We start from the raw sequence: 26,656 nt of genomic DNA, 5'->3' as shown, positions 1-26,656 counted from the left end.
GCATCATAGAACAAAATTGCAGTATGTTTCCATCTTCAACTTAAAGAAGCTTTGCTGTGGAATAAATTTGAATGAATCAAACCAGGTAAAATTTTTTACATTTGTCATTCCCTCATGTCATTTTTTAGAGTAAAATAAAATACAACTTCATCGAGAAAGTGGATAATTATATGTTGCTTTCGTGTATGAATATAATTGTATGTGATTGACTTCAGAAATTAATTAGGCCTAACTGTTATTTTTAAATTTTATTGAATTCGTCATTCCCTCACTAGTGTATAAAGTGAGGGAATGACGCTGAAGTGAGGGAATGATTCAATATGAGTATATTGTTAAAAATTTTTTTGTTCAATCATGCCAGCCAATTTTATTTCCCAAACCTGTAAAAACTATTAAATATATTAGACTAAATTATAATAAATATTAGATATACTTAGTATGTTATCATTTTCAAACTTTAGGTAGATGTAACTTAGGTAAAAACATGTATTAAAATAAAATATCGTTCCCTCACTATGAGTGTCATTCCCTCACTTTTTAAATAGTGAAAATAATTAATTTACTTATTAATTAATTTGAAAAATAAATTAAAAAATTAATAAATTAATTTATTAAATTAATTTATTTATTTATTTAATTAATTATTAGTTATTATAAATTAATTAATTATAAATTAATTATTTAAAAAATTAATTATTTAAAAAATTAATTAATTGAAATATTAAGTATAATTTATAGGATATATACTTTCTTTATAATGCCATGACATATTTCTATTAATATAAAAAGTTTCAGTGCTTTTTATTCACTTTACTTTTTTGGGATTTTATGAACTGAAAAATGACAGTTTTCGTGAGAATGACCCATATATATATGTATATATCGGTTGTGGTGCAATTGTAAAAACAACACAAATGCAGCTCTTTCTGAAGCACTAACGTCATTTTTTCAATTGCACGACACAAGCCTATAGGACAAAATAAAACACTGGTAGATAATAGGCAACACGTGATCATGCTATAAACAAGCTATTAAAAAATCCAATTCTAGCAACTATAAATAATTGCGATCAATATCTTTAAAGTGAAATAAAAGAGTGTGAGTTGATTCTTAAGAAATTACCCAATAGTTTCTTTCAACATGGTATTTAAATTTATCTAAAAATGTTTTACAATTTGCGAGCAGATTTCTACAAGAGGAGGGAAAAATCGCTTTGCTTCTAAAGTTTCTGTAATTGGATTTATCTCTTATCGGAATAGATCCCATCAGATATTGAATATTTTTTTGTATTTTAATGGAGAAAAAAAAGGGGGTCATGTTTCGATTACGTGAAGTTACTCGAAAAGTACCATGTTTCTTCTCGTGAATTGACTGTTTCATGTTAGAGGAAATGAAGAATGTTTGTTGGAAAAGTATTAACAAAGTAATTATTAATGTTATGTGTCTCGTTTTGGGTTCAAGTTTTTCTGAATCTGCATTTAGATTTGAAGATTGCTGTAAGTGTTTTATTATGAATTAAAAAAATTCCTATATAATTATGATTAAAATGCTATGCCTTTGCTGTTTGCACAAGTTTAATTGAAATTAATGCAAAATGACCATAAATGAAAGAGTAATTTTGAAATTCAACAACTATTGGTCACTCGACTTCTTTTATTATTTGGAATGAAAGAACCCGTAAGTATAATAATATTGGATCGTGCGTTTTTTCAAGCTTAGGCGTAAAAATTAGTCGGAAGTACTCGTAGTAATCCGGAAGTCTTACGGCGAACTTTAATTCCGAGCGCTATCTGCGCTTAGCTTCACACGGTCAACCATCAATATTTGCCACGAACTTATTAAGGGTTAAAAATACGAAAGAACTATGATAAATAAATACGAATACGAAAGAACTATGATAAATACGGTGAATTATTAACTAAAATACGAACTATGGTAAATTATACATTTAATGTTAGAGAACAATTAGTCTCTTTTTGAACTTATTGCTTTTAAAAACCTATGGTGCATCTTTCACAAGATCAAAGCATATTTCATCAAATAAATAAACAAATGACAAGAAATTAATAATAACTGAAATTAGCAATAATGAAAAGCGTTATTGAGTCCGAAATTTAATTTTAAAAGCTTGTGTGAAATACATACGTTAAATAAAGTTTTTTATACAATAAATGTATTATTAAACTATTATTTTTTATGTGAGATTTATGTTTTCGATGTATATTTCAAGGAGACGCAATTTCGCAAATTGTGTTCTGGTTGTCAAATAAAAATTTCATTCGGGCAGATTAGATTCTCTTAATAAAATCTGTTTTTTATAAAATTTACTGTTTAAATAAAATCAGAATAGTTTTTTCTCAAACTGAGCTGATCTCTTAAAAAAACTTTTTTTTATTATTATCTTAATACAATGTAAAACTTACACGTTTTTGTGAATTATTTTTATTTTATTTTTAATTATTTATATATTTTTACCAAAATTTCAACTCGGAGAAATCTTTTTCACAAATCAAATATTTCAAATTGTATGCGAATTGTAAGTACATAGCAGCAACTGGAAAAAAATAAATAATCAAGAACAAAATATGATTTAATTATTTCTTTAATTTTTTCTTATTTTTTTATTTTTTGTGCATTTCTCAGGTTAAAGTGAAATTTTTCAAAGAAATTAAAGTAATTATCTCTTGATAGAAAAATTTAAAGAAAATTACATCTTTAATGGAGTTATTCTTTTAAATTGTCAATCGATTTCAAGATAAGAAAAATAGATTCTGGGATCCCTATCTATTAAAGAAGAAGAAAAAAAGATTGCACGTTATCAAAACAGTGTCGTGCATTTTTTATCAAGTAAATATTTGGATTGAGAATTAGATATGATTTTCTAACAAATTTAATGAATACAGTGTTGAACATATTTATGATTTTTAATAAAGTAAATATTTGAATCGAGAATTAAGATACAATTTTTAAACAATGAACATGAAGAAAATCTAGGTCACTACATTTACATTTAAGATTATTTTGTGGAAATAATAGATTTTTGCAAAGGAATAATTTTCGCATACATTAATCTAAACATGAATTTAAATAACGCAATGTAACGCGCTTTATAAAAATATTAATGAATGGGATATCTGCAAGTGACGTAATGGGCGTATCTCGATCGTGATTGGTTGTTGAAACGTGGGATTTGTTTACGTTAGCAACTGTGCTTTCCATACTATTTCGTGTAAGCCGAGCCTCTCAAGTATCGATTCTTTTAAATGACGCATTCTATATTCCCGCACGATGATTCTTTCACAAAGATTTCAATTCTTTCACTATATATTTCTTACTTAACACAAAAAACGTACATGAAGCTGTGTAGAACATAAACAAATTAATTATGCATCGAAGTTGCCAGGTACACGAAACAAAAATATATCATGGTTACACAATAAAATACGTAAACAAATACTAAATCCAATTTAAGTAAAAGACGTCGACAACAAATTCGATGTGCGACACGGGGCTGAATTTAATTAACTTCCCGATAATTAACATTCTAAATTATGCGAAGAAACTTAAGTTATTAACGCCATTTTGTTTATAAGAGGTCAGCTGACGTCATGCGTGGGTATCTGTGATCTTCTTCTTAAAGTGTAAGTACCCAGTTCCTACAAAGGCTTCTAAAATAATAATGTGAGCTCCATCTTATGTTTTATTTTCTGTTTAAGTCCTCGTTTATAATAAAGTTGACTCATGATTGCTACTGAAACTCTTTTCCAAACAGTTTTCAGTTTTTGAAAAAATATTGTGTAACTATAGATGATTGTTTCCCCACAATAATAGTGGAGGCTTTCAAAAATTATATTTCGCACAAAATATTACAGATTTGTATTGTGTTTGCAAAAATAGAAAATAACTATAACTTTAAGAAAATAAATTATTTATATTTTTGTTAAATGAAATAATGTGTTTGGGAGGGAGGTGATGCCCAATCTTGTTGTCTACAAATATATATACACAGTTTTTAACTATCTGAAGGTTCCTCTCAAGTGCGCAGGTGCAATAGAGATGAGGCGGGCTCGTTTACTGAAAAAAGGTCTCGAGCAAGGTCGGATTCATAATAAAATTTTCATGAACTCTTTTACAGCCTTTAAACAAACGTTTAGTTCCGTTATTAAGTATAAAAAAATGTAAAATTCATAAGGTATAAAAATTCTTCTCTTTTTCGGGCTTTTGCTTTGTGTGACTAGCACTAATACTTTACATAACTTTAATTTATCTAAATATTTTGATTTTCTTTACGAGATGGCAGAGTGATGAGATCGCAAAAATTGGGTCTTTATTTGACGTATATCTCATGCTTAAGCAACACTTCCTAGAAGAGAAGGACTTATCACGAATCAATTTAGTAGTCCGACGTGACGAACATAAACTGCGCAGTAAATGTAAATAAGAAAAATGTTGCTACGTTTGGACTACTAAGCTGCGCAATGGGGGTTGATACAAAAAATGTCATTACGTTTGAACTACTAAAGGATCGAATTTCTTGTTAATGGTAATCAGTGTTGGGATCTTCTCTCTTCTAGAAGTATTGACTCGTGTAGTAAATGGTGACTGATGCAAGTTAAATCTGTCGAGTCTCAAAAGTCCTCCATGTTCCCATAACAAATTAAAACCTCTGGGGGTACTGAATTGGAGATCGATCGTTCTCTGATCCAGGTCAAAATTACGATCTGTGGATGAATGAATGGGACCGCCCTATAAACCGGCGTGGCAGAAGTCGAATTCCTGTCCATAGATGGCGTCACAGGAAAACATGAACAATCGCACCCCTCTCCCTTAACAGGCATACGAAAGCAAGCAAGCAAAAACTATTAAATTTTTTTTAAAAATCGCCAATTTGGCGACATTTTTCCACCTAGAAGAAAATTATTAAAATTACTTTTTCTCAGTTTTGGTAAATTTTTATGAGCCCTGATAATGTGGCACTAGAGTAAGTTTTTAAATGTTAAAAAATCAGATCGTAAACGCTTTTCATTTCCACAAAACTGTAGCTTTTCTCCATATTGATATTTTGAGCCATTTCCAGAATAAGCATAGATAGGGCTAGCTTTAGGTAGGCTAAACTTGCCCAAACAGTCATGAGTAACTGTTGCAAATTTACAGCAGTTATAAAAATAGCATATTATTCGCAATAAAGCATTTCATAAGACAACGAAATTTCCATGAAAACAACCTTTAAATAATTCTACGTATATCGGGCTCGGACATCCGGAAGCGAGCCTGAGCTCATCTCTATTGCCCAGCTCCTTATTTAGTGGCACAGGAAGAAAAAAAAAACTGCTTTTACAGAACGCTTATTAGTTATAAGGATATAGAGAAGCAATTTTTAGAAAAGTGACCGTATTTCTTTCTTGTTTGTTTATAGCTGATAATGCAACTGCCATATTCCAAGTAAATAACTTTACTGTCGAACCAGATCCCATAGACCTAACGAACAACGTGAGCATAACTGCTAACATAGAGCTACTAAAGAGCATCACAAGCAACTTTGTTTTAGATACAAGGTATTTTAGACTGACAAGAGTTTTCGGTTACAGCTTGGACATTCCCATTCCTTGCATCGCATCAAAATATGGATCATGGTAAGATCACATTTTTTTTCAAGTATTGATTGTATTAGAAAATAGTTCAATTGCTAAACGATCCAAATTACATAAAAATCGACTGTAAGTGTACCAATACTTAATTGAAGAACTTAGAGGAATAATATAGGCCGGGATAGCCTGGTCAGTAGGGCGCTGCCCTTATGAAAATTTAAGGTATATTTAAGGTTGATTTGAGGTATTTTTGAGGTATTAAGGTTGTTTTGAGGTATATTTGAGGTATATTTAAGGTTGCAGAGAAAACAGAAATAAAAATTATACCTCGTAAAGGTTGTAATTAAGGTGTACGAGGTTGATTTATATATACTTCAGCTTGTTTTGAGGTTGTTTAAAATTCACTTCAAATCATCCAGACTGATAAGGTGATTTTTAAGGTATACCAGGTTTATTTTCTTACATTTGTAACAAAAGAGGTATTTTTGAGGTGTAAAATTTTTTACCTTATTTCAACTAAAAAGAGTGAGATATTTATTGAGGTATATGAAGTCATTTTATTTATACCTAAGCTTATTTTGAGGTTGTTTTAAATTCACTTCAAATCAACCAGACTGATAAGGTGATTTTTAAGGTATATCAAGTTGATTTTCTGATACTTGTAATAAAAGAGGTATTTTTGAGGTATAAAAAAATTGACCTTATTTCAACTAACGAGAGTGAGATATTTATTGAGGTATATGAAGTCCTTTTATTTATACCTAAGCTTATTTTGAGGTTGTTTAAAATTCACTTCATATCAACCAGAATCATGAGGCAGTTTTTAAGGTTCACCAGGTTGTTTTTTTTACACTTGTAACAAAAGAGGTATTTACGAGGTATAAAAAATATAATTTTTTTCAACTAAAGAGAGTGAGGTCTTTATTGAGATGTATGAAGTCATTTTATTTATACCTAAGGTTGTTTTAAGGTTGTTTAAAGTACACTTCATATCAACTAGCTCACTTCCCAGAGTTCCGTGCTAGCCGGCAAATGGCGTGTGTGTTTACAATCGAAAGTTTCTTTAAAATTCGGTAAGTGTGCTTGACATTTATTAATTTAGCTTTGTCACTTTTAATCAAATATGCCTCAACCTTCAAACTTAAATTTCATTATTTTTGTTTTAAAGACGCGTCCTGATCTTACATTATTTAAGTCGGAGGATATTCTTTGAGGCTATTGTTGTAGGCTTAGCAATAAGACAGATCAATCTAAATATTTCTCGTCGCTGTTTAGGGTAACGTTACTGGTGAATCGTTACAGCAGGTTACGCACAGTATATTTTATTGTTTGTAATTTATTCAAATATAACTATTCTTTTTGTTTTGCTTAAATGTATATGTTTTAACGTAGCAGTATGCAAGCTGATTGAGTAAAAGGTTCATAATTTCTCTTATAAATAAATCACTGAAAATTGAAAGTTAACAGTTTCTATATATTGCAGGTAATAAAACAAATAAACAATACTATTGTAAGGAACGAAATGCATATTTGTTGCCTCCAACAAAAATCTAACATACATATTTAACTAATAAAATAAACATATACAATAAAAATTGCAATCAGGGTAAATACATCACACAAAAATTTTAATATTTCTTCAAAAGTTGCATTTTCATAAAAATATATATTTACAAACATGAAGAAAAAAAACAATCCTGTTTTTCGAAGTAAATATTCATTTTTTTAAATTAATGTTTACTATTAACAGGTGATTCTAAGGTAGGAAACAAGTTTACCATATCAAATCAACAAATTTCATTAAAAAATATATGAGAATTCCTAATAAAATCTGAAATTTTTTTTTAATAAAAATATATGTAATATGAGATAAGATTCAAGCTAATTTTAGTGAACTAATTTTTTAACCCCCCTCACAAATTAATAAAGCAAACTTCATAAATTTTCATAATCTGAAAAATATTTTGTTTTTAAACTCCAGAAATGATGAGAAATTGGAAATTCTAACATTATCGCAGAGAAAGAAAAGAATTTTTTTTATTTTTAAATGTGCAGAGTAAATAAAAATATAACGCTAATAAATAAAGAATTTTGAAAATTAAATTCTAATAACATTAAATTATGTAAGGGTCACAGAAAACTATAATATCAATGAAAAAAAATCAGAACCGAATAATTTCGGTAATAATAAGTGATTGATATTAGCAGCGATTACATTATATATAAGCGGGGATTACTGAACTTACATATACATTGCCTCTAGAGAGAAAAAAGTTATTCTAATTCTAGATTGTTCACCACATTAGCAAAATAAATTTTTCCAGTGTCATCGCACTGGATGGAAATACAAACAGAAGATATATTTGTCACAGGAATTAAGTTAAAGTTGCCAGAATTAGTTACTTGTGTAATATGGCTTAGTTCAACATTAAAATTAAGATTAAGAGAACGCATCTTTTCACCAGAAATCATTTCTTCAATAACACCATAATAATTCCAGCAACAGCATATTGAATTCTGACAAGTACAAGTTACTAAAATTTTTACGAAGAAATTAATGCAGCCTAGTTTAAGTTTACTTGCCCTTTTATACATAAGCTTGGTTTAGTTGAGTATCTTAAAAGTATTTGTATGTGTATCACCTATTAAATAATATCTGAAGTTAGTTAGCAAAAAGGCAACTATAGGTAAAGGAAAAATGGCATCCACTTAAAAAATTCTCATGCAAAATTCAAACTTTTTGTCCGTTTAGTCCACTAAGGCAACGCCCCGCTCTTCCGTGCCACAGGTCCTGGGCTCGATCCTTGGGCCGGGCAAGGTTGACTCAGCCTTTCATCGCTTCAGTGGGTCGATAAATGAGTACCAAGCATGCTTGGGAACTAAACACTGGGGGTTCCGCGTTCGGCTGACCACCTAACCGGAACATCTGCTCCTGCATCCCAGAGCCCAAGGTCAAGAAAACTGAAATGGGCACAGTAGACCTTGGCCCTCTATGGGCTGTCGCGCCACTGTGTTTAGTTTTATTTTAGTTTTTAGTCCGCTAAGGCAAAATCTTGAATATTATTCTAGATCAACATGATGCAGTTTAATATTTTGGAATGATTTTCAATTTATTTTTAATAAGACTCGTGAAGACTCGTAAAGAGACTAAAAGAACATGAAAACTTTTCGTATAAATAGTGTGCTCTAATAAAATAGTTTTTATCTTTAATCCACAAAGAATATTGTATAAAACAAATTTACTGAGACAGCTATTCCAAAAAAATAATTTTATTATTTCAATTAAATATTAAAATCATTTTGGTGAACCTATACTTAATCTGCTTATATTGTAGTTAAAAAAGTTTAAAAGTATTATTGACGCTGGATTTTTGTTGTCAACATTAGTAACTTTTCAAAGTTATATAAATATATATTTCAATTTCCTTCAATTTCTTAAAAAAAAATCTCATCTGAAAATTTCCAAATGAAACTTGCTATGCAACTTTTATATAACTTGATTTTACTCAACTTGAACATGCAACTTTTACAGAGCTGCTCCGTAAATGGCATCCAGAATTTCAAGGTTTGAATAAGGCTGTCAATAATACGTGCTCTGCAGCTAGGAGGAAGTGGAGACTAGTAACTGGAGAGCCTTCCCCTTGGAGTAACTCTAAATATACACCAAAAAGAAAAAAGACAAGTAAATTATTCTCCTTTGATTCAATGAAATCTTTTCACCTAAAAAATTACTGATAAAGTTTGCATGATCTTTGATTTTTGAAAACATTATTTTACAGCATTATCTTAAATTATTCCCTCAGGCAAGTAAACATGTAAACTTAATGTTGCTTTTATTTCGATGGGGCATGAAAAACACAAAACATTGATGTTCTACATTCTTTTATTAAAAGATGATTGATTCTTGATCACATTAAATAAAAGGTTGAAAATGACCTTTTGTTTTTAAAAACCTTACGTGATAGACAATTATTTTCGGAATCTGCAGCATTGAGAATTGGTTTTAGTACAATTTCTTTTGCGAAATTGGACTAAAAATTTAAACAAGCAGGCCAGTGTAATTGAATTTATTCAAAATTTGCTGAGAAAAAAATTTAAATATCAGCATAACAATCCATAATTAAAAATGGTCGGTTGAATTATTGGAAAATTAGGAATTTCAATAAGCGTGTTATTTCTACAGCAGTTTTTATATGCATCTTATAGAAAAATTAGCTTTTTTAAGTGATATGTTTAAACAGTCAAAATAAAGAATTGAAATATACTGGGAGGAGAGTTTTGCAGGTCATTATTATTATTCATCTGCTGTTACTAAAGAAACCATTTATTTATTCAAAATTGAATAGAAATAATAATAAAAGGTGATTTATGCAACGAAATAAGCTTTAAAATATTATTCTAATCTTTTAAAATTTGTCATTATCAATGTAAATATGACTCTCGCTAATTCAAATTTTTTATTTATAGGTTCCAATGCTCCAAATAACGTAAGCACAGCAAACTTGCAGAAGAAGCAGAGTAATTGTCAAGAATTTTGATTTCTTGAACGAAAAATTAATTTTTTTTTGTTAATAAAAGTTTTTATTTGTAAGCTGGCTAAATTATTTAAATTTGCTGTTATTTCGCTTTTACAAAAAATTAGCGCCTTTAACATCTGTTCTATATAAATGAGTTCCCACATTTTTCTGAAACAAATGTATCCTCTTTTCACGATAGTTTAATTGAAATTATTAAAATTACAGAAACATTTGAAATGTTCTTTTAAGGTTTATGAGTCAGCATACTTAACATTATTCAACTCTTCATGTTAATTCAAGATTAATAAATTTTATGAACTATTTAATTGCAAATTAGCACAAGGTTCACAAACTATAAATTAAAGGCGTTAAGTGAAAATTCCTATTCTGAATTGTGTGAGGAAGAATACATTCCAATGGGTTGTATTTCAAAATTAAAGGAAGATATATTCTTTGCATTGCATTTTACTTTTCTTCACACAATACATGGAAATCAGTCGAAAATTCTTTCGAAAGAAAGATTCATCCGTATTTCGCCTATGTGTTTAGAAAATAGTTTCTTAGCATCAGGATTAGCAGTGAAAATTAAGACAGACCGTAAAAAGTTAATAAGTAATTACCACCTAATGTGTAACATTAAAAACTCCATCAGAGTGATAAATACCTCTACAAGTGAAAAGATATATATTTTAGGTTAAAAATTAGCAGTCTAAGGAGAAACATTTTAATTATATTTAATTACCAGCATTAGCATAAAAAAATATAACCTGAAGGGAAAAATGGCATATTTTAGTTTGATTAAAAAAATTTCCTTTACAAGCATAAAAACTTATATTTGAGGTGAAAAATAATACACCTTACGTTAGTAAAAAATCACCTTTCCAACTATCAAAAATTACACCTGAGGTAGATTTGAAATAACCTGAAGAGTAAAATGACATGCCTCAGGTTGAAAAATATATACCTCTACAAGCATAAAATTAGATACCTGAGGTTGAAAAATAATTACCTGAGGTCGAACAACATACACCTGAGGTTGATTTATAATAACCTGAAGTGTAAAATGACACACCTTAGGTTGTTGAATAAATACTTCCACAAGTGTAAAAAAATATATTTCAAGCTGATAAGTAATAACCTAAGGTCGAACAAAATACACCTGAGGTTGATTTGAAATAACCTGAAGTGTAAAATGACACACCATACGTTGAAAAATATATATCTCTACAAGCATAAAATTAGATACCTGAGGTTGAAAAATAATTACCTGAAGTGGAACAAAATACACCTGAGGTTGATTTATAATAACCTGAAGTGTAAAATGACACACTTTAGGTTGTTGAATAAATACTTCCACAAGTGTAAATAAATATACTTCAAGCTGATAAGTAATAACCTAAGGTTGAAAATGAAACACTTTAAAGTAGTAAATATCTACCTCTCCCCAGATGTAAAATTAAACACCTCAAGTTGAAACATATATACCTCTGGAGGTATATATTAAGGTATATTTGAGGTTGGTTTTGAGGTATTCATTTGCACCCTTTTCAACCTCAACGACGTCTTTAAATAACAACCTCCTTTATACCTTTAAAATATACCTTGTTTATACCTCATTTATACCTCGATTTTTTCATAAGGGTGGGCCCATGTCCGAGAGTTCGTGGGTTCGAACCCAGCCGACCGAAGACTCCTCGTGTAGTAAAGTGACTGATGCACGTTAAATCAGTCGAGTCGCAAAAGTCCTCCATGTTATCATAACAAATCAATACCTCTGGGGGTACGGGATTGGAGATCGATCGTTCTCTGATTCAGGTCAAAATTACGATCAGTGGATGAATGAATGGGTTCGTCCTATAAACGGGTGTGGTGTATGGTGTGGCAGAAGTCGAATTCTCGGCCATAGATGGCGCCACTGGAAAACAGGAACAATCGCACCGCCTCTGCCTAAACAGGCATACCTCAGCAACAACAACAACAGAGGAATATTATGTTAACAGGGCTTTTCAAAGCTCTTAACTTAGATTCAAAATAACACAGACCAAATTGAATATATCCCAACCAAATACTTAGACTAATCTTCCCTGCTTCACTGTTTTTCTTTTCTTTTGAAGCTCTGTCGCCAAGGAAATTAAAAAAGCCACATTTTAAGTGCCTTGCACTAGAAGCGAATTTCTGATTTTAAACTATCTATGTGCCATTTTGCCGTGAAGAATTATTTGGGCCTTAGTACGGACAAGTAAATGAAATATTTTAAATGTTATTTAACTTTTTTTTGAAATCGCGCCAAATTCGGAAACATTTTTCCACCTAGATAAAAATTATCAAAAACAATGCCTTATTCTCATTTTTTTTTAAATTATCTTATGAGCAGAGATAATTCAGTAATGAAGTAAGTTTTTAAATATTAAAAAAATTAGACCACTAACGCTTTTCATTTTCTCAAAACTGTGACTTTTCTCCTTATTAACGATTTGCGCCATTTTCAGAATAAATATAAGGGGTGCTGGCTAATGATAGGCTAAACTTGACCTAACTGTCATGAGTATCTGTTGCAAACTCATAGCAGTTATGAAAACAGCATGTTATCCGCAAAAACGCATCATTTTATATAACCACGGAGCGTTCTAAAAACGGAGAAAATTAAATTCATAATGTATAGAAATATCAAGAAGCTACTTATAAAATGTGTTTTACAGTTAAAAATGACCTTATCTAAATCAAGACTAGATTAATGAAAATAATCTCTTTTACTTATAGCAGATCTTCAAGCCATAAAACCTTTGTATGCATTTAAAATGAATTCATCAATAATATAATCATTAAGTAATGCAAGAGCCTTTTATTGAGTTTTTGTTTCATTTTACGACAGGAATAAAGACTATTTATTTAAAAGTTGAAATAAATTTCAGTTTGAAGTTGGTTAATGAAGGTTTCAGGTTTTCCATATGCTAAACTAAAGCACTCAGTCAATTTCCTTAACCCTAAACAACATTTTATTTAATAAACATTTATTAGAATACTCCAAATTTTCCGAAAATATTTTTGTCTTTAAAAAATATCTCGTTAAAAAATATAAAAAATTTCGATGAATTCATAAAAAAAAAAAAAAAAACAAGTATTCCCACAACAGCCATTTGAGGGCTAGGGGGGTTAAGGAAATTCAAGCTCCACAATTACGTGACCAAAGGCAGGACGATCAGTATTAAGCATCGACCGCATTTACATTCCGTACAAGTTGGTATGCATTGAATTAAAGCTGAGTAAAGAAAACATAACAATTGAGTAGTAGTTTTTATTTGTGTCGCACTAGAGCTGAACAATGGGCTATTGGCGACGGTCTGGGAAACATCTCTGAGGATGATCCGAAGACATGGTATGGCATCCCTTCTTCGGTAGCCCGACGACCTGTGTGCGAAGTCGAGCACTTTACGGTAGAACAGTTTAGCGAGGACCCATACCGCACACCCTCGGTCCCTTCGTAGACTTTTCCGAGTGGTCACCCACCTGCACACTGACAGCACCCAGTGATGCTTGACTTCGGTGTTCTACTGGGAACCGTGTCTTAACGTTCAGTCGACTGTGGGACCATAACAAATGAAGTGAACTAATGAAAAATTAGATGACAACGCAAAATTTAATTATCACCAGTTCATTGCGTACGAAGAACTTTAAAATAACTGCCTCCTAGAAAAATAATTGCGGTTTTTAAAATATCAACATTTGAAATACCCTACTTATTTTCATCCTAAAGAATAATAGCTATTTCGGATTTACAAGGCTTTGCTCTCATCTGGTAACGAAACGATTTTATTTCCTCTCAGGTCACAGATCACAAATTTATGTAAGTAAAGCAGAATGTCTATCGTTTCAAATGATGATGAAGCCTTCGAAAAATAACCCTAATGAACGGAATGAACCCGCGAAAGAAAAATCCTATTACATAAACCTTTCGTAAGGCGTTGGCAACTCCAAGGTTTTACTGTAAAGGCTTGATGAAAGTACAGTAGGGAACCGATTATCCGGGACGATCGGGGCCATCGCTATTCCGCATAACTGATTTTTCCGGTTTTCTGAATCGCTACAAAAAGCCGTTTTTTTTTGTTGTTAAACCAAACTAAAAAAATATATATTTGGAAATAATCTTAAAAAGAAGAAAAAACGAAGTAATACACTAATGATTATTTCCAAAATGATAGTAAGGTAAACATCTTTCCTAAAAGAAAGAAAAATCCTAAAATCTTATGAGGAAAAAAAAAAATTTTTTTTTTATCGAATTATCGAATTTCGTTCCGGTTTTCTGATTTCCGGATAACGGGTTCTGTACTGTACCAAATGGAATTATATTATAGCATACTTCGGTCTTTTACCATGCCAATTTGGTAAAACCGAGGATTTTCTAAACTACGGACTTTTACAGTAACACATATATACGAAGATACGGCAGACCTAACTCTCTGCTTTAAGACTTCCACCCAACACCAGTTCGCGCACTTTATTCCAAAGAAAGAATTTTCCATAAAATTTGATAAATATTTTATAACAAGCCGTGGTGGCTCAGAGGATGGAGCATTGGCCTCGCAATGAGTTGAACCAGGTTCGAATCCCGGCAATGGCTGGTTGATTCGAATTCCGCACCTGGATTGCACCAACCACAGTACTAACGTAAAATACCCTCAGTAGTAGACGGATCACGAGTCCCCTTGCCGTCAGGTTGACCGTGAGAGGTTATCGTGGTTTTCCTCTCAATGTAATGCAAATGCGGGTTAGTTCCATCAAAAAGTCCTCCACGAAGGCAACTTTCTCCCAATACTTCATCCAGGAGTTCCTTTGTCTTTTGGACTGGGTTCAAAATTACAAGGATACGAAATTGAACTTCGATAGACGTAAACTCAAAATTGGGTCGGCTTTTCAACGACGGTTATAAAATAGAATATTTTCAGTCGAAAACCACACATCGTGGCTATTTATTGTCTTTGACCTGAAATAAAGTATTCTTCAAGGTTAATTATATTCGGGCAATAGTGCTTTTCATTTTTTACGTTTTAGTACCCTTTCATCTTGCATGTATTTTAATAATAATGTTTTTCTTTCATACATTTTAGAATTCCTGAATCATTTTGACTAATAGTACTTTTCCTCTCCTTTACATTTTAGCACTCTTCCAGCTTGCATGTATTTGGAGAGTTTTCAAAGGAATGTCTGTCCATTTTTTCCAAATGAAATTGAATGTAAATGTCCGGTAGAGGAAGGTTTTTATGGTGGCGAAAACGTACAAATTAGAATTGCTTACATACCACTCATTGGAAGATTTTTTGTAAAAGTAAGTAACAAAATTATACAAATATTGAGCCATTGCACGTTGATATTTCCTCGGTCATCTCAACTCAGCAGTCTGAATTTTAATGTTTAGTAAACCACACTATTTTATGATCATCACCGATTATGACATGGTTGTTGTTGTAGTTCATTTTCGTCACACTAGAGCTGCACTATGGGCTATTGGCGAAGGTTTGGGAAACATCCCTGAGGATGATCCGAAGACATGCCATGACAATTTTGATCCTCTGCAGAGGGGATGGCAGCCCTCTTTCTTTTTCTTTCAAATATGTACTTATCTGCAGATATATATGTTACCGGCAAAGTATGAAATCCGGCATTGTATAGAATGCCTAAAATTAACCGGCAAAGCATGAAATGATTTATATTTCACACATTGCCTAGGCATTCTATAGAATGCCAAATGCTATTTAGGCAAAGTATGAAATAAGCGTCTTAATGAGGTATTATGTAAATGATGTGCATACTGTGAATGACCGAAATCGGTGGTTGTTGACTTTCACGGGTGAATGTTGACAATTCGATCCTCACCGGCCGAAGACTCCCCGTGTAGTTAATGGTGACTGATGCACGTTAAATCTGTCGAGTCTCAAAGTCCTCCATGTTCCCATAACAAATCAATACCTCTGGGGGTACTGATCCGGGAGTTTCCTTGTCTTCTGGATTGGTTCAAAATTACAAGGCTACGGAGTTGAACATTAGTAGTCGTAAACCCATGAAATTGGGTCGGCTGTTCAACGACGGTTATAAAATAAAATAAAATCACATAGTCGAGGGCCGGGATAGCCTGGTCGGTAGGGCGCTGGGCCCATATCCAAGAGGTCGTTGGTTCGATCCTCGCAGGCCGAAGACTCCCCGTGTAGTAAATGGTGACTGATGCACGTTAAATCTGTCGAGTCTCAAAGTCCTCCATGTTCCCACAACAAATCAATACCTCTGGGGCAGTGGCGTAGCTAGGTAACCAAGGGCCCTGGGGCAAATTAAAAACTGGGGCCCCACTGCTATGTAAACTGATTAGGTTTTATCAAATAAAAATATGAAATATACAAATACTTTAAAAATGCTAAGCTACTTAAGCTCTTTTTTGTGCACTGCAGGGCAGGTAATAAAAATATTAAACAGTAACAACATAAATTACAATTAATACTTGGTGTAGGTTTGGCTAATAAAACGAAATAGAGAAGATTCAAGGGTTAATTATATAAAGGTCGGGCCTACCAACTGACTAAATAACAATTATATTTACAATTTTTTCCTAGCTTTAGTTTTCGCAAAAGTATCAATGACTTCGCTTAAATCCAGGCTCGATGCGGTTTTGTTTTCAATTGTTATTAGCGATAAATGTCGGAGTCGAGTTTGGCCCATATTATTTCTTAAATAATTTTTTATTATTTTTAATTTGCTAAATGACCTTTCAGCTGCTGCAGAAGTGACTGGAATTGTAAAGAATAATAACATTGCTGTAAATACTTCCATTAGGTCGCATTCTAGCACTCCATATTTGCTCATTATTTCCTTACGTAATTGATGAACAGTCCATGCTTGAGTTAGTTGAGGTAAAACTAGGTGGTAAATATTAATAAATTGAAGTGAAAAACTAGGGCCTATTATATCTGAATATTTTCTTTGGAATTCGTCCCACTTTTGTAATAAAGTTGCTTCATCAACATGTAATAAAAATGTTGGTGTTAGAAAATCGAATATATGACAGACTGCACTCATACCAATAAAACGTGTATCTAATTGAGATATTACTGTGTCTAGTACATTATTGAAAATCTCAATTTTAAATATTTTTCCTCGGTTTGGAAATCGGTGATCAGCAGCTAATTCATCAAAATGTTTTTTAACTTTGCTTTGCCTTTTTTCTTGAAAATGAGTATCAATACCATATTTTCTTGCAGTTTCACTGGCTTTGCACTTGAATAATTCGAAATCATTTCTATAAATTTGCAACTTTGCTTTGGTTTCTGCTAAAACTTTACTCGCCTCGCCCAAATTGATGTCGCATTTTTGTAAAGTTTTGGATGCATAATTGATGTCGTTCAATACACTGTGCATGAATTCGCAATGCAACACGAACTCGAAATTTAGTATTTTTGTTTTAATACTCTCTGCTTCACTACGCTCATCTTTATTAGGACTCTTTAGAACTATTTCTGATAATGCTTTGATAATATCAAAATAACGAAGCTTTATTGCAGATATCGTATTGACCCTACTGGACCATCTAGTCGGATTTAGTTTTTTTAGAGTGGTGTCCGATTCGCCAGTGAATTTTGACAGTAGATCCCAACGTTTGATGCTGTTTCCGAAAAAGTTATACAAATCTTGCAACGTTGCGAAAAAAATCTGTATTTCCACACAATTGCTAACGGCATCATTTATCACCAAATCTAAATTATGAGTGGCACAATGTACGTACTCTGCGTTAGGTTGGATATCCTTAATATGTTTTTATACACCATTATACACACCACTCATCATCCATCATAGCCTTGCCCCACACATTTTTTTAAATCAATGTTTTTGTCGATAAATAACGTTGTCACTTGGTTGACTAAATCTACTGCGCCATGTTTGATGGCTGCATAAAAGCCTAGAAACACTTCTTTTACTTCTATATCAATTGGCTGTCCATTTTCCGATCTGGTTGTTACTGCATACCTCACAACAATGCTTAGCTGATCTACTTTTGATATGTCCTGTGTCGTATCCATTATGATGGCAAAAAACGGTGACGCTCTAATTTGTTCTAGTAGATGGGTTTCGAGTTTGGTCCCCAAGCTCTCAATCATTTCATTTTGAATTGTTGCACTCAGATATCTTGTAGATCCTAAAAACATTAAAAAAAACACAATTTCAAAAAAGTCCTGATTTTAAACAGTTAATAATTATAAACAAAATAAAACGATAAAAAAAACTTAGAAATAATTATTATTACCTTTGGGCATATCCAAAACTTGCCACAAAATGTGATCATATCGGGCGACAAGCTCTACAAAGGACAGAAAATTTCCGTGGCATCCTTTCTGACTTAAGTCTCCTTGATGTCCTCTCAAAGCCAAAGAACTCTTTGCTAGGGTAAGTATGATATCGGATAACCTTTGAGGAACCATTTTCCAAAATGATGCTTCTTTGCGAATTTCATTTTCAAGTTCCTTGTCGATAGTATTAGTATCGTTTTTTTCCCTCCAAAATTCATACACAGCAAATGCTTCCGAATGGCCACTCGAACAACTGTGTTGTTTAATTCTTTCTGATAAATGCTTCCAATCTCGAATTCCCGTACACCAAACATTATTCCTTTGTGAAGCAAATAACCAGCAGGGTTGACAATAGGCAGCGTCTAGTATTTTGGAATAACACAACTAAAAACGATTAACTGGCCCATATTTAGAACACGAAACGAAGTACGATTTTGAAAACATCTATTGTTCTGGTTGATGTCTGTTGGAAAAGGTCCTGAAGACTGTAAGGGCCCCATATCAAGAATATGACGTTTTTCGTTATCACTTAATATCTTGTTCGTGAAGTTTCCCAAGTTATAAGAAGTTTTGTCGTACACATTTTCGAAAAATGTAGAGCTCTGTGGTTCCTCCAAACCCTCCGTTCTTATGTGTGTCATGCAAACATCATCCACGTTCACATGATCGGCGGCGGAGGTATCTCCAACTGCAATAATTGTCGAATCTTCTTCAGTAGGCTTCTCAACCAACACTGCAGTTACCACACTATTTGAGTCACTGTCAATAGAAATATTTTGGCCAGAAGTACTTGCAGAAGGCTGACTAAAAAACTTGTCAATTTTGGTCAATTTTTGTTTACTATCTTCTCTTTCTTGGCGTTGTTTGCGTTTAAATGCACCATTGGGTTTCTTCTTTTTATCCATAATTTTAGTTTCTAATTTATTTAAACAATACAATATTAGATTGTGCTCGAGTAGGTAGGTACTCACTGTTCACTGACGACGTTAAAAGTAAAATAAAAGGAAAGAGAAACACAATGATAAGCTACAAGTGTCGTTGGGGAATCCCCGGAAAAAAATTATCACCGTTAGTGTTACCACATTTAACGGTGGAGACTGTAATGGTTGGCAACAGTTTGGCGACCTTTTAAGGCGCACTTGGTGCATTTTGTCATCCCGTCGGAGGGATGCGAGAGAAAGAAAGGTAGATGAATGTTTGATATAATCGGGAGAGGGTCTCCCTTGGTATTCTAAGAGCTGGAAGCTCTTACTGGAAAACAATGCCGATTTCTTTTGTTTTTAAATAAAGTTAAGTTTTATTGTTTTAAAAATCTGGTCTGCTTATTTATTGGAAAGGAAAGGCATTACAGAGACCATGAACGATGTCCTGCCCGCGGACCTGAATTAATGTACCTACTACACGTGACTTGCATTTTTTCACGATAATTCGCGTTATACAATGAGCTGTAGTCGAAATCTATAGATTCGACACAATTTATTGACTTAACGGACATCAATATGAGTGGTAAAATCAAATAAAATTGAACCACTATATTGACCAGTACAAAAAAGTTTATTGACAGTAGCTTACTTACTTCTGATACAGCATTAAATTTTTAACCGTTCTCGAAAAAAAAAATCTTAACTCGAATTCACGATAAAACGCACATCGATAAATAATAAAACGCACATATCACTATCCGTCAAATTGAAAACACTGCCAACCTACAGAAAGAATTTAGGGGAATTCCCTAGGCATAACTTTTGAATTTCTCTCAACTGAGTTGACATGCTTAAAGTGGGGTTGCAACCTGTCATATTTATTTTGAAAATGGGAGAAATTTCCAAAAGTTCAGTTCGATCGAGATTTCTGGTAAGGATTCGAGGGCCCCCTGAGCTTGAGGGCCCCGGGGCACTGCCCCGCCTAGCCCCTAGGTAGCTACGCCACTGCTCTGGGGGTATACTGATCCAGGAGTTTCCTTGTCTTCTGGATTGGTTCAAAATTACAAGGCTACGGAGTTGAAAGTTAGTAGTCGTAAACCCATGAAATTGGGTCGGCTGTTCAACGACGGTTATAAAATAAAATAAAATCACATAGTCGCCTTGGTGAATGTCCGAAATATTTATTACATCCGATTTGATATTAATTTATTCGTCGATATAATTACATTTATTCGATATTTAAATACTTACTGACGATAGATTACATTTATTTGATATTTTAATACCTACTGACGATAGATTGCATTTATTCGATATTTTAATACTTACTGACGATAGATTAGAAGAAACATCAGTGTTTGGAGTATTGGTCAAATGCATACCGGGCAGTAGCACTTGACCTTAAAAGAACATCAGTGTAGGATATACCGGTCAATGGCACTTAACTAGACCTTTGGTAAATATCCGAAATATATACTAGGTCTAGTTAAGTGCCACTGCCCTGTATATATTTGCCCGGCATACCCTACACTGATGTTTTTTTAAGATCAAGAGCCACTGCTCGGTATACACTACACTGATGTTTTTTTAAGGTCAAGTGTCATTGCCCGGTGTACCCTACACTGATGTTTTTTTAAGGTTCAGTGCCACTGCCCGATCTACATTTTCCCGGTATACCCTACACTGATGTTTTTTTAGGGTCAAGTGCCACTGCCCGGTATACATTTGCCCGATACTCCAAACACTGATGTTTCTTCTAATCTATCGTCAGTAAATATTAAAATATCGAATAAATGTAATTATATCGACGAATAAACTAATATCAAATCGAATGTAATAAATATTTCGGACATTCACCAAAGCGACTATGTGATTGTCAACATTCACCCGTGAAAGTCAGCAACCACCGATTTCGGTCATTCACAGTAATATGCACATCATTTACATAATAACCTCCTCAGAACGCTTATTTCATACTTTGCCTAAATAGCATTTGGCATTCCATAGAATGCCTAGGCATTGTAGAATGCCTGGGCATTGTATACAATGCCTAGACTAAGTATGTAATAATTCTTACATTTCATACTTTGCCGGTAACATTTATATATCCAAGCGAAACAGTTATTCATCACTGAAATTTTCTTAATTTACAAAATCAATTATTGATAAATTTTTAAATATGAATGAAAAAGAAATATTTTTCGATTTATTTATTTCGAATTTCAAATTTTTGTACAAATATAATTCCGACAATTTAAGAGATTTTTTTAGAAACTGTTGAGAGTATTTTTTATAATTAAAAAATACCAAAAAAACTTTTTTTTGCTTGTAATTAGAGCGTCAGAAAAAAGATAAAAGGGCCACAGATGTTCCCTCTGCGTCAGAGGGTTAAAAATTAATCCTATAATACAGTGTTTCCGAAAGTGTGGGACGCGTACCCCCAGGGGTACGGGAACAGTTTAGCGGGGTAAGTGTTCTTATGCGAAATATCTTACAATAAACGAAAATTTCAAAAAAATTTATTTAAAAACAAAGCTAGCCATAAAAATTTACAATTGTGTATTTTTCTATTGGCTATTTTTGCAGAGTTAACGGTTAATAATTAGTGGTGTCAACAGCCAGTTGTGATTTTTAACTTTTGTGCAATTATTTTATAGCAAAGGTTTGCAATAAATTCTACTTATTTTGATTATTTTATAAAATATAATTTTTATCCGTAACATAGAATATGGATCGCTGGTTAGTATCTACAAAACTTTGTACCAAAAAAAGAAACATGTTTTTTAAAAAATACATTCATTTTTTTTATTAGTGGCACATAGCGTTACGAAAAATTTAGAAAGGGTACACAAAAGTCAAAAGTTTGGGAAACACTGCTATAATACATGAAAATAAGATCATTAGATCAAACGTTATTAAAAGTGTCAGCTTTTTTTATTTTGCGCACTGCACAACTGCAAATTATTCTACAATATTTGTTACTGATGACTTATTCAATTATAGCGACTATTTTTGAAGCACTTGAAACACGTCGACTGTTTTTTTATATGCTGAAAACATGTCGACATATTTACGATGTAAAGGAAATTTTCAATCAGGTAAATTAGCTTAAATATTTTACAGTATTGGTTTAAATTTGTATGGATTTCAATGCAGATTACTTACCTATACATTAATACAAATTTAAAGGTTGCGCGATATTCTATGTATTTTTTAAGAATACAATTTCCACAAGTTGCGGATGTGACATAAAAAGGACATTGATTTTACTTATCAAACAGTACAAAAACTGAAATTTCTGTGAATTATAACAACTGTGTGAAATACTTTTTTTTTCTTCATTTATGTTAGACAATGTTTTAATAAGTATCCTATGAAAAATGCTATAATATAACAAAATCAGACATGTATATATATGAAAAACATTGATTTTTTGTTTTGTTTAAATTTCAATCGTTGAAATTTAAACAGCCTTTCAATTTATTTTCATTATCATATGTCGCTTACAAATTTTTTTTTCCGCAGAACCAAAAATTTATCTATTCCAACTGAATTAATAAACAACTGAGCACAATGTCACATGCTCAAATGAGGCTAATTTTGATTTATTAACCAGGGTTCACACAGATAAATCAAAAGGTATAGTTACGGTTGCCATCTACATGTTCTTCAGTTAATAATTTTTACATAAATTTAGTCACTTATTTGTTTAGTTTACTTTTGTGTTCAATTTAAAATGAAGTCGCGTGTGCGACTTAAAATAAATATCATGCCTACAACAGGAATATGCATGAGTGCAAGATGGAAAAAAGGCCAAGACTGAAAATTTTTTGACTGAAATACCTAACATACGCAATACCCCCTCGACAAATGCAAACTATCTAAGAAAGCTTTACCATAATACATCAAGTTTAAATACTGTACAAAAAATATTTATTCATGTCTTTTGATAAAATAACAACAGGACATAAGAAAGTAGACCAATAACGTAGACCTAAAAAATATTTTTAAGGACAGAAGAAAAAAAATTCCAATTTCCGTCTTCGAGTCAGTCTTGTTTCCGTCTTACTTCCGTCCGCGGACATTTTCGAAAGACGGAAATCCGTCCTGGGGACGGAAGACTTGCACCCATGGGAATATGTCACACTCGGAACGTTTAATATAATTAAAATCTTAAATATTTTTTTTGGGTCTGTAATTCAAAGTATTTTAAAACTATTTTTGAACACAAAGTTTTAAAACTTTAAGTAAAAGAACTTTTTTTTTTTATGGAGACATAAATGTAGCTTTTTATTGCATGTGTAACAATAATTAAGAGTAAAATTAAATATGCTTACCTCTTGAAAGAAAGATTAGTGAACAAGGGCAAGAACTCTAAACAGCTGTCAGATTAAATATATATATATAAATATAAAGTGTTTTAGAATTATCTGTTCAGTTGTACGAAACCATAAAACAAAGATTTTTGGTGCAGTTTTTCATACAAAGATAGTGTCACTTTATAAATTAAGATAAGAAAGTTAATGAAAAATTTTTATTCTTATTCATTAAAATATGAAACCATAAACAATTTTACAGTTAATGTGCAAAATTTCAATCATATTTAAAGAAGTTTAAATTTACATCATATCCACTTTTTTATGGTTCGAGTGCTTCGCCCTTTCTGCATATACCGCAAGCACGTATGGACGACTAGTAGCAAAGTTGTATTCCTCTTTACAAAAAAAAATTTCATCAGGTATTTTTAGGAAACCAGCCTCACACTTTAAATAAATGTACCCTTTTTTGATCACATGCCTACCTTGCTTTTTATTTCCCTTCATGATAATTGATCATTTTACGAATTTTGAAATCCACTTTCCTTATTTTCCAAAATATTTCTGAATATTTTAAACTTGCTAATGCATTTTATGGGGGAAATGAACTTGAATTGATTTTTGAAGCCATTTCACTTTTAGGGAAAGCAGTAAAATCCCCTTCCTTTTTGTTTGCCTTACAAATGAAAAACACTGACAAAATTAACGGATTTTATCAGTAGCAATTAAATTTAAGAACACATGCGGTAATGTATGCTTAAAATTATTTTTATAATAAATGCAGCTATAATTTTAAACATAAATGTAGCTTTTTTTATTTGAAAATGTATATAGCATGATAGTGTAACACTGGATAATGTTTTACTCTATTCTTGCTTTCCAAGCAGATTTCTCTGACCGTTAAGATTTATAAAATAAACAGTAGATACTAGATAAAGGTGTATCAATTGCTGTTTTAATTATGTCTAGTGATCATGAATTTAAAACCTGTTTTGTATTGTTTCAATATTTCAAAAGGTGATTTTCTGTTTGACGAATTTTCCATATAACGAACTTATTATCGGGATTTAGCGACTTTGTTAAATAGAGGTAAGACTGTATTTCGAAAATGCACAATTACTAAACTTCGCGTATTAAAGCAAAGCCATACATTTCTCACTAGTTAAAATAAAATCCAACCTATCTCTTTCTCACCCCCCCCCTTGAAGCATGAATACTTACAGCCAATAAACTTATTAATTTTGTGTATTCTTTTGCAGGGGAGATATAGGACAGAGCTCAGAATTAAAGAAATGACAAATGAAACTGAAGTAGCTTGCTTCAAAATTTTCACAGAACTTGATTAGAAAACATTTTTGTGGATATTACGTAACTGCTCACAATACATTTAATCCATCTTTTTTGTGTTTAATCCCATAATACCTTTATGCATCACTTTTACTTTTCATGAAAAAAAAAACAAAGCTTGAAATTGTTTCATTTATTGGAAATTGCATTTTATATAACGTTTTTTCTTTCAAAAACAATAAATGAAATCTAAAACAAAAGAAAGATGCATTATATGTGTGAGATTTTTATTCATTCATTGACAAAAACTAAACTCAAAATTTCAGTTTAAACAGTTCATATAAATGTATTGTTACATTACTATATACAAAAAAAAAATCACTCAGTTCAGTTTTTTTAAAGGAAACTAATATCAGCCTTTTTTGATCTCATTTGCCGGAGAACCATGCTATGTCTAGCTGATGAATTCCTTACACTTGAGGTTGAAGCAGTACTGTCATCAAGAAGCAATTGTGATTGATTTGCAGCATCTGGCGATGATTCCCTAAAACTAAGTAAAAGACGAAAATTAATAATAATTACAAAATTTTATAAAAGAGTAGTTCACTCAAGAAAATATGTTTTCTTTTTTCTTAAAAGTTGCCTTAATTCCAAAAAATGATATTCCCCAAGTTTTATGAATAGGAAAAATATCTAAGCATTTGAATTTTACTCCTTACAGTCTACAGTATTCAGAAAACTTTAAAAGCATACTTTCTGAAGCAATATTTTTCAAGTTTGCTGAATTCTTACATATAAATCTTTGATCATTAACTCCAACAAGAAGAAAAAAATCAAACATATTTCTCGTGCCATTTGCATACATAATTGAAAATTTTTATTAATTCTTCTTCTAACTTAAAAACTGTATACGATGCTGATTCAACTGTACAATGACATAAAACAAAAGCTTCATAAAAGAAGGTTATAGCACCACAATTCTGAGTTTCCGACTATCAATGCTTAACTCCGTAGCCTTGTAATTTTAATAACCTAATCAAGAAAACAAGCTAACTTTTTCACCTCAATGGGAGGTGAACGCTCTATTCCTTGAGCAACCGCGACTTTATGTAATACTTAGAAAAAATTATTTTTAAAATTCCCTAAATAATAAAATAGGTTTTTGAGTTTTAATTTACTCTATTATGCTTCTTTTCTAACAGCAGGAGAGGAATATTTTTTTAAAATTAAAAAAAATAATAGATAAATATGACTTAATCTCACAACTAGTTTTAGGAGTAGTTGATTTAAAGAGCAGACATTACTAAAACAGATCAGAAGAGTTAACATGCAGCAGGGATGAGAGTGGTCAGAAAGTAAAAAAGCGGAAATCTAAGAATGAATATATGTATCCAAAAATTTGACAAAAAAAGTGCGATTTTTAAACTTGTAAACCATGCGATTATAAATCCTGATGACTAATTTTAAAATTATATGAATATATGAATGTGAATCACATGCATAATTTTAAATTGAGAAAATGTGAATCCCGATATGAGGCTTTTAAATCACGTGAATATGAAACTCTATATCGAATTTAAAAAATGCGAAAATACAAATCATGATGCAAAATTTTTTGATCAAGTAAATACAAATCACGATGCGTAATTTTTAAATCGCGCGAATTCGAATCCCAATGTTTAATTTTTAAAGCACGCA

At 31.8% G+C, this 26,656-nt stretch overlaps 2 protein-coding genes and 1 long non-coding RNA gene across 4 annotated transcripts in view; 2 read left to right on the top strand and 1 right to left on the bottom strand.

Annotated features, from left to right (window-relative positions):
• Positions 1 to 1,085: 1,085 nt before the first annotated feature.
• On the top strand, positions 1,086 to 25,231 carry LOC107452786 (uncharacterized). Its single transcript, XM_016069365.4, has 4 exons — positions 1,086 to 1,496; positions 5,417 to 5,633; positions 15,263 to 15,428; positions 24,931 to 25,231. Exons 1-4 carry the CDS (start codon positions 1,379 to 1,381, stop codon positions 25,015 to 25,017), a joined length of 588 nt encoding a protein of 195 aa, XP_015924851.3. The 5' UTR covers positions 1,086 to 1,378; the 3' UTR covers positions 25,018 to 25,231.
• On the top strand, positions 9,132 to 10,179 carry LOC147805757 (uncharacterized). Its single transcript, XR_015428648.1, has 2 exons — positions 9,132 to 9,270; positions 10,056 to 10,179. It is a non-coding gene; the product is annotated as an uncharacterized LOC147805757 (long non-coding RNA).
• Positions 25,229 to 26,656, bottom strand: part of Elys (AT hook containing transcription factor 1 homolog) — an 88,186-nt gene continuing 86,758 nt past the window's right edge. For both annotated transcript variants that reach the window (XM_087149870.1, XM_087149871.1), the window contains exon 38: positions 25,229 to 25,508. In XM_087149870.1, coding sequence (XP_087005996.1) covers positions 25,355 to 25,508 — 154 coding nt within the window. In that variant the 3' untranslated portion in view covers positions 25,229 to 25,354. The remainder of the gene's footprint in view (positions 25,509 to 26,656) is intronic.

This window comes from Parasteatoda tepidariorum, chromosome 8 (assembly GCF_982258835.1).
Source record: "Parasteatoda tepidariorum strain Cologne lab strain chromosome 8, Ptep-v5.0, whole genome shotgun sequence".
NCBI classification, from domain to species: domain Eukaryota; kingdom Metazoa; phylum Arthropoda; class Arachnida; order Araneae; family Theridiidae; genus Parasteatoda; species Parasteatoda tepidariorum.
Note: the sequence above shows the minus strand (reverse complement) of the source record. Positions and strands in the feature narration are given on the sequence as shown.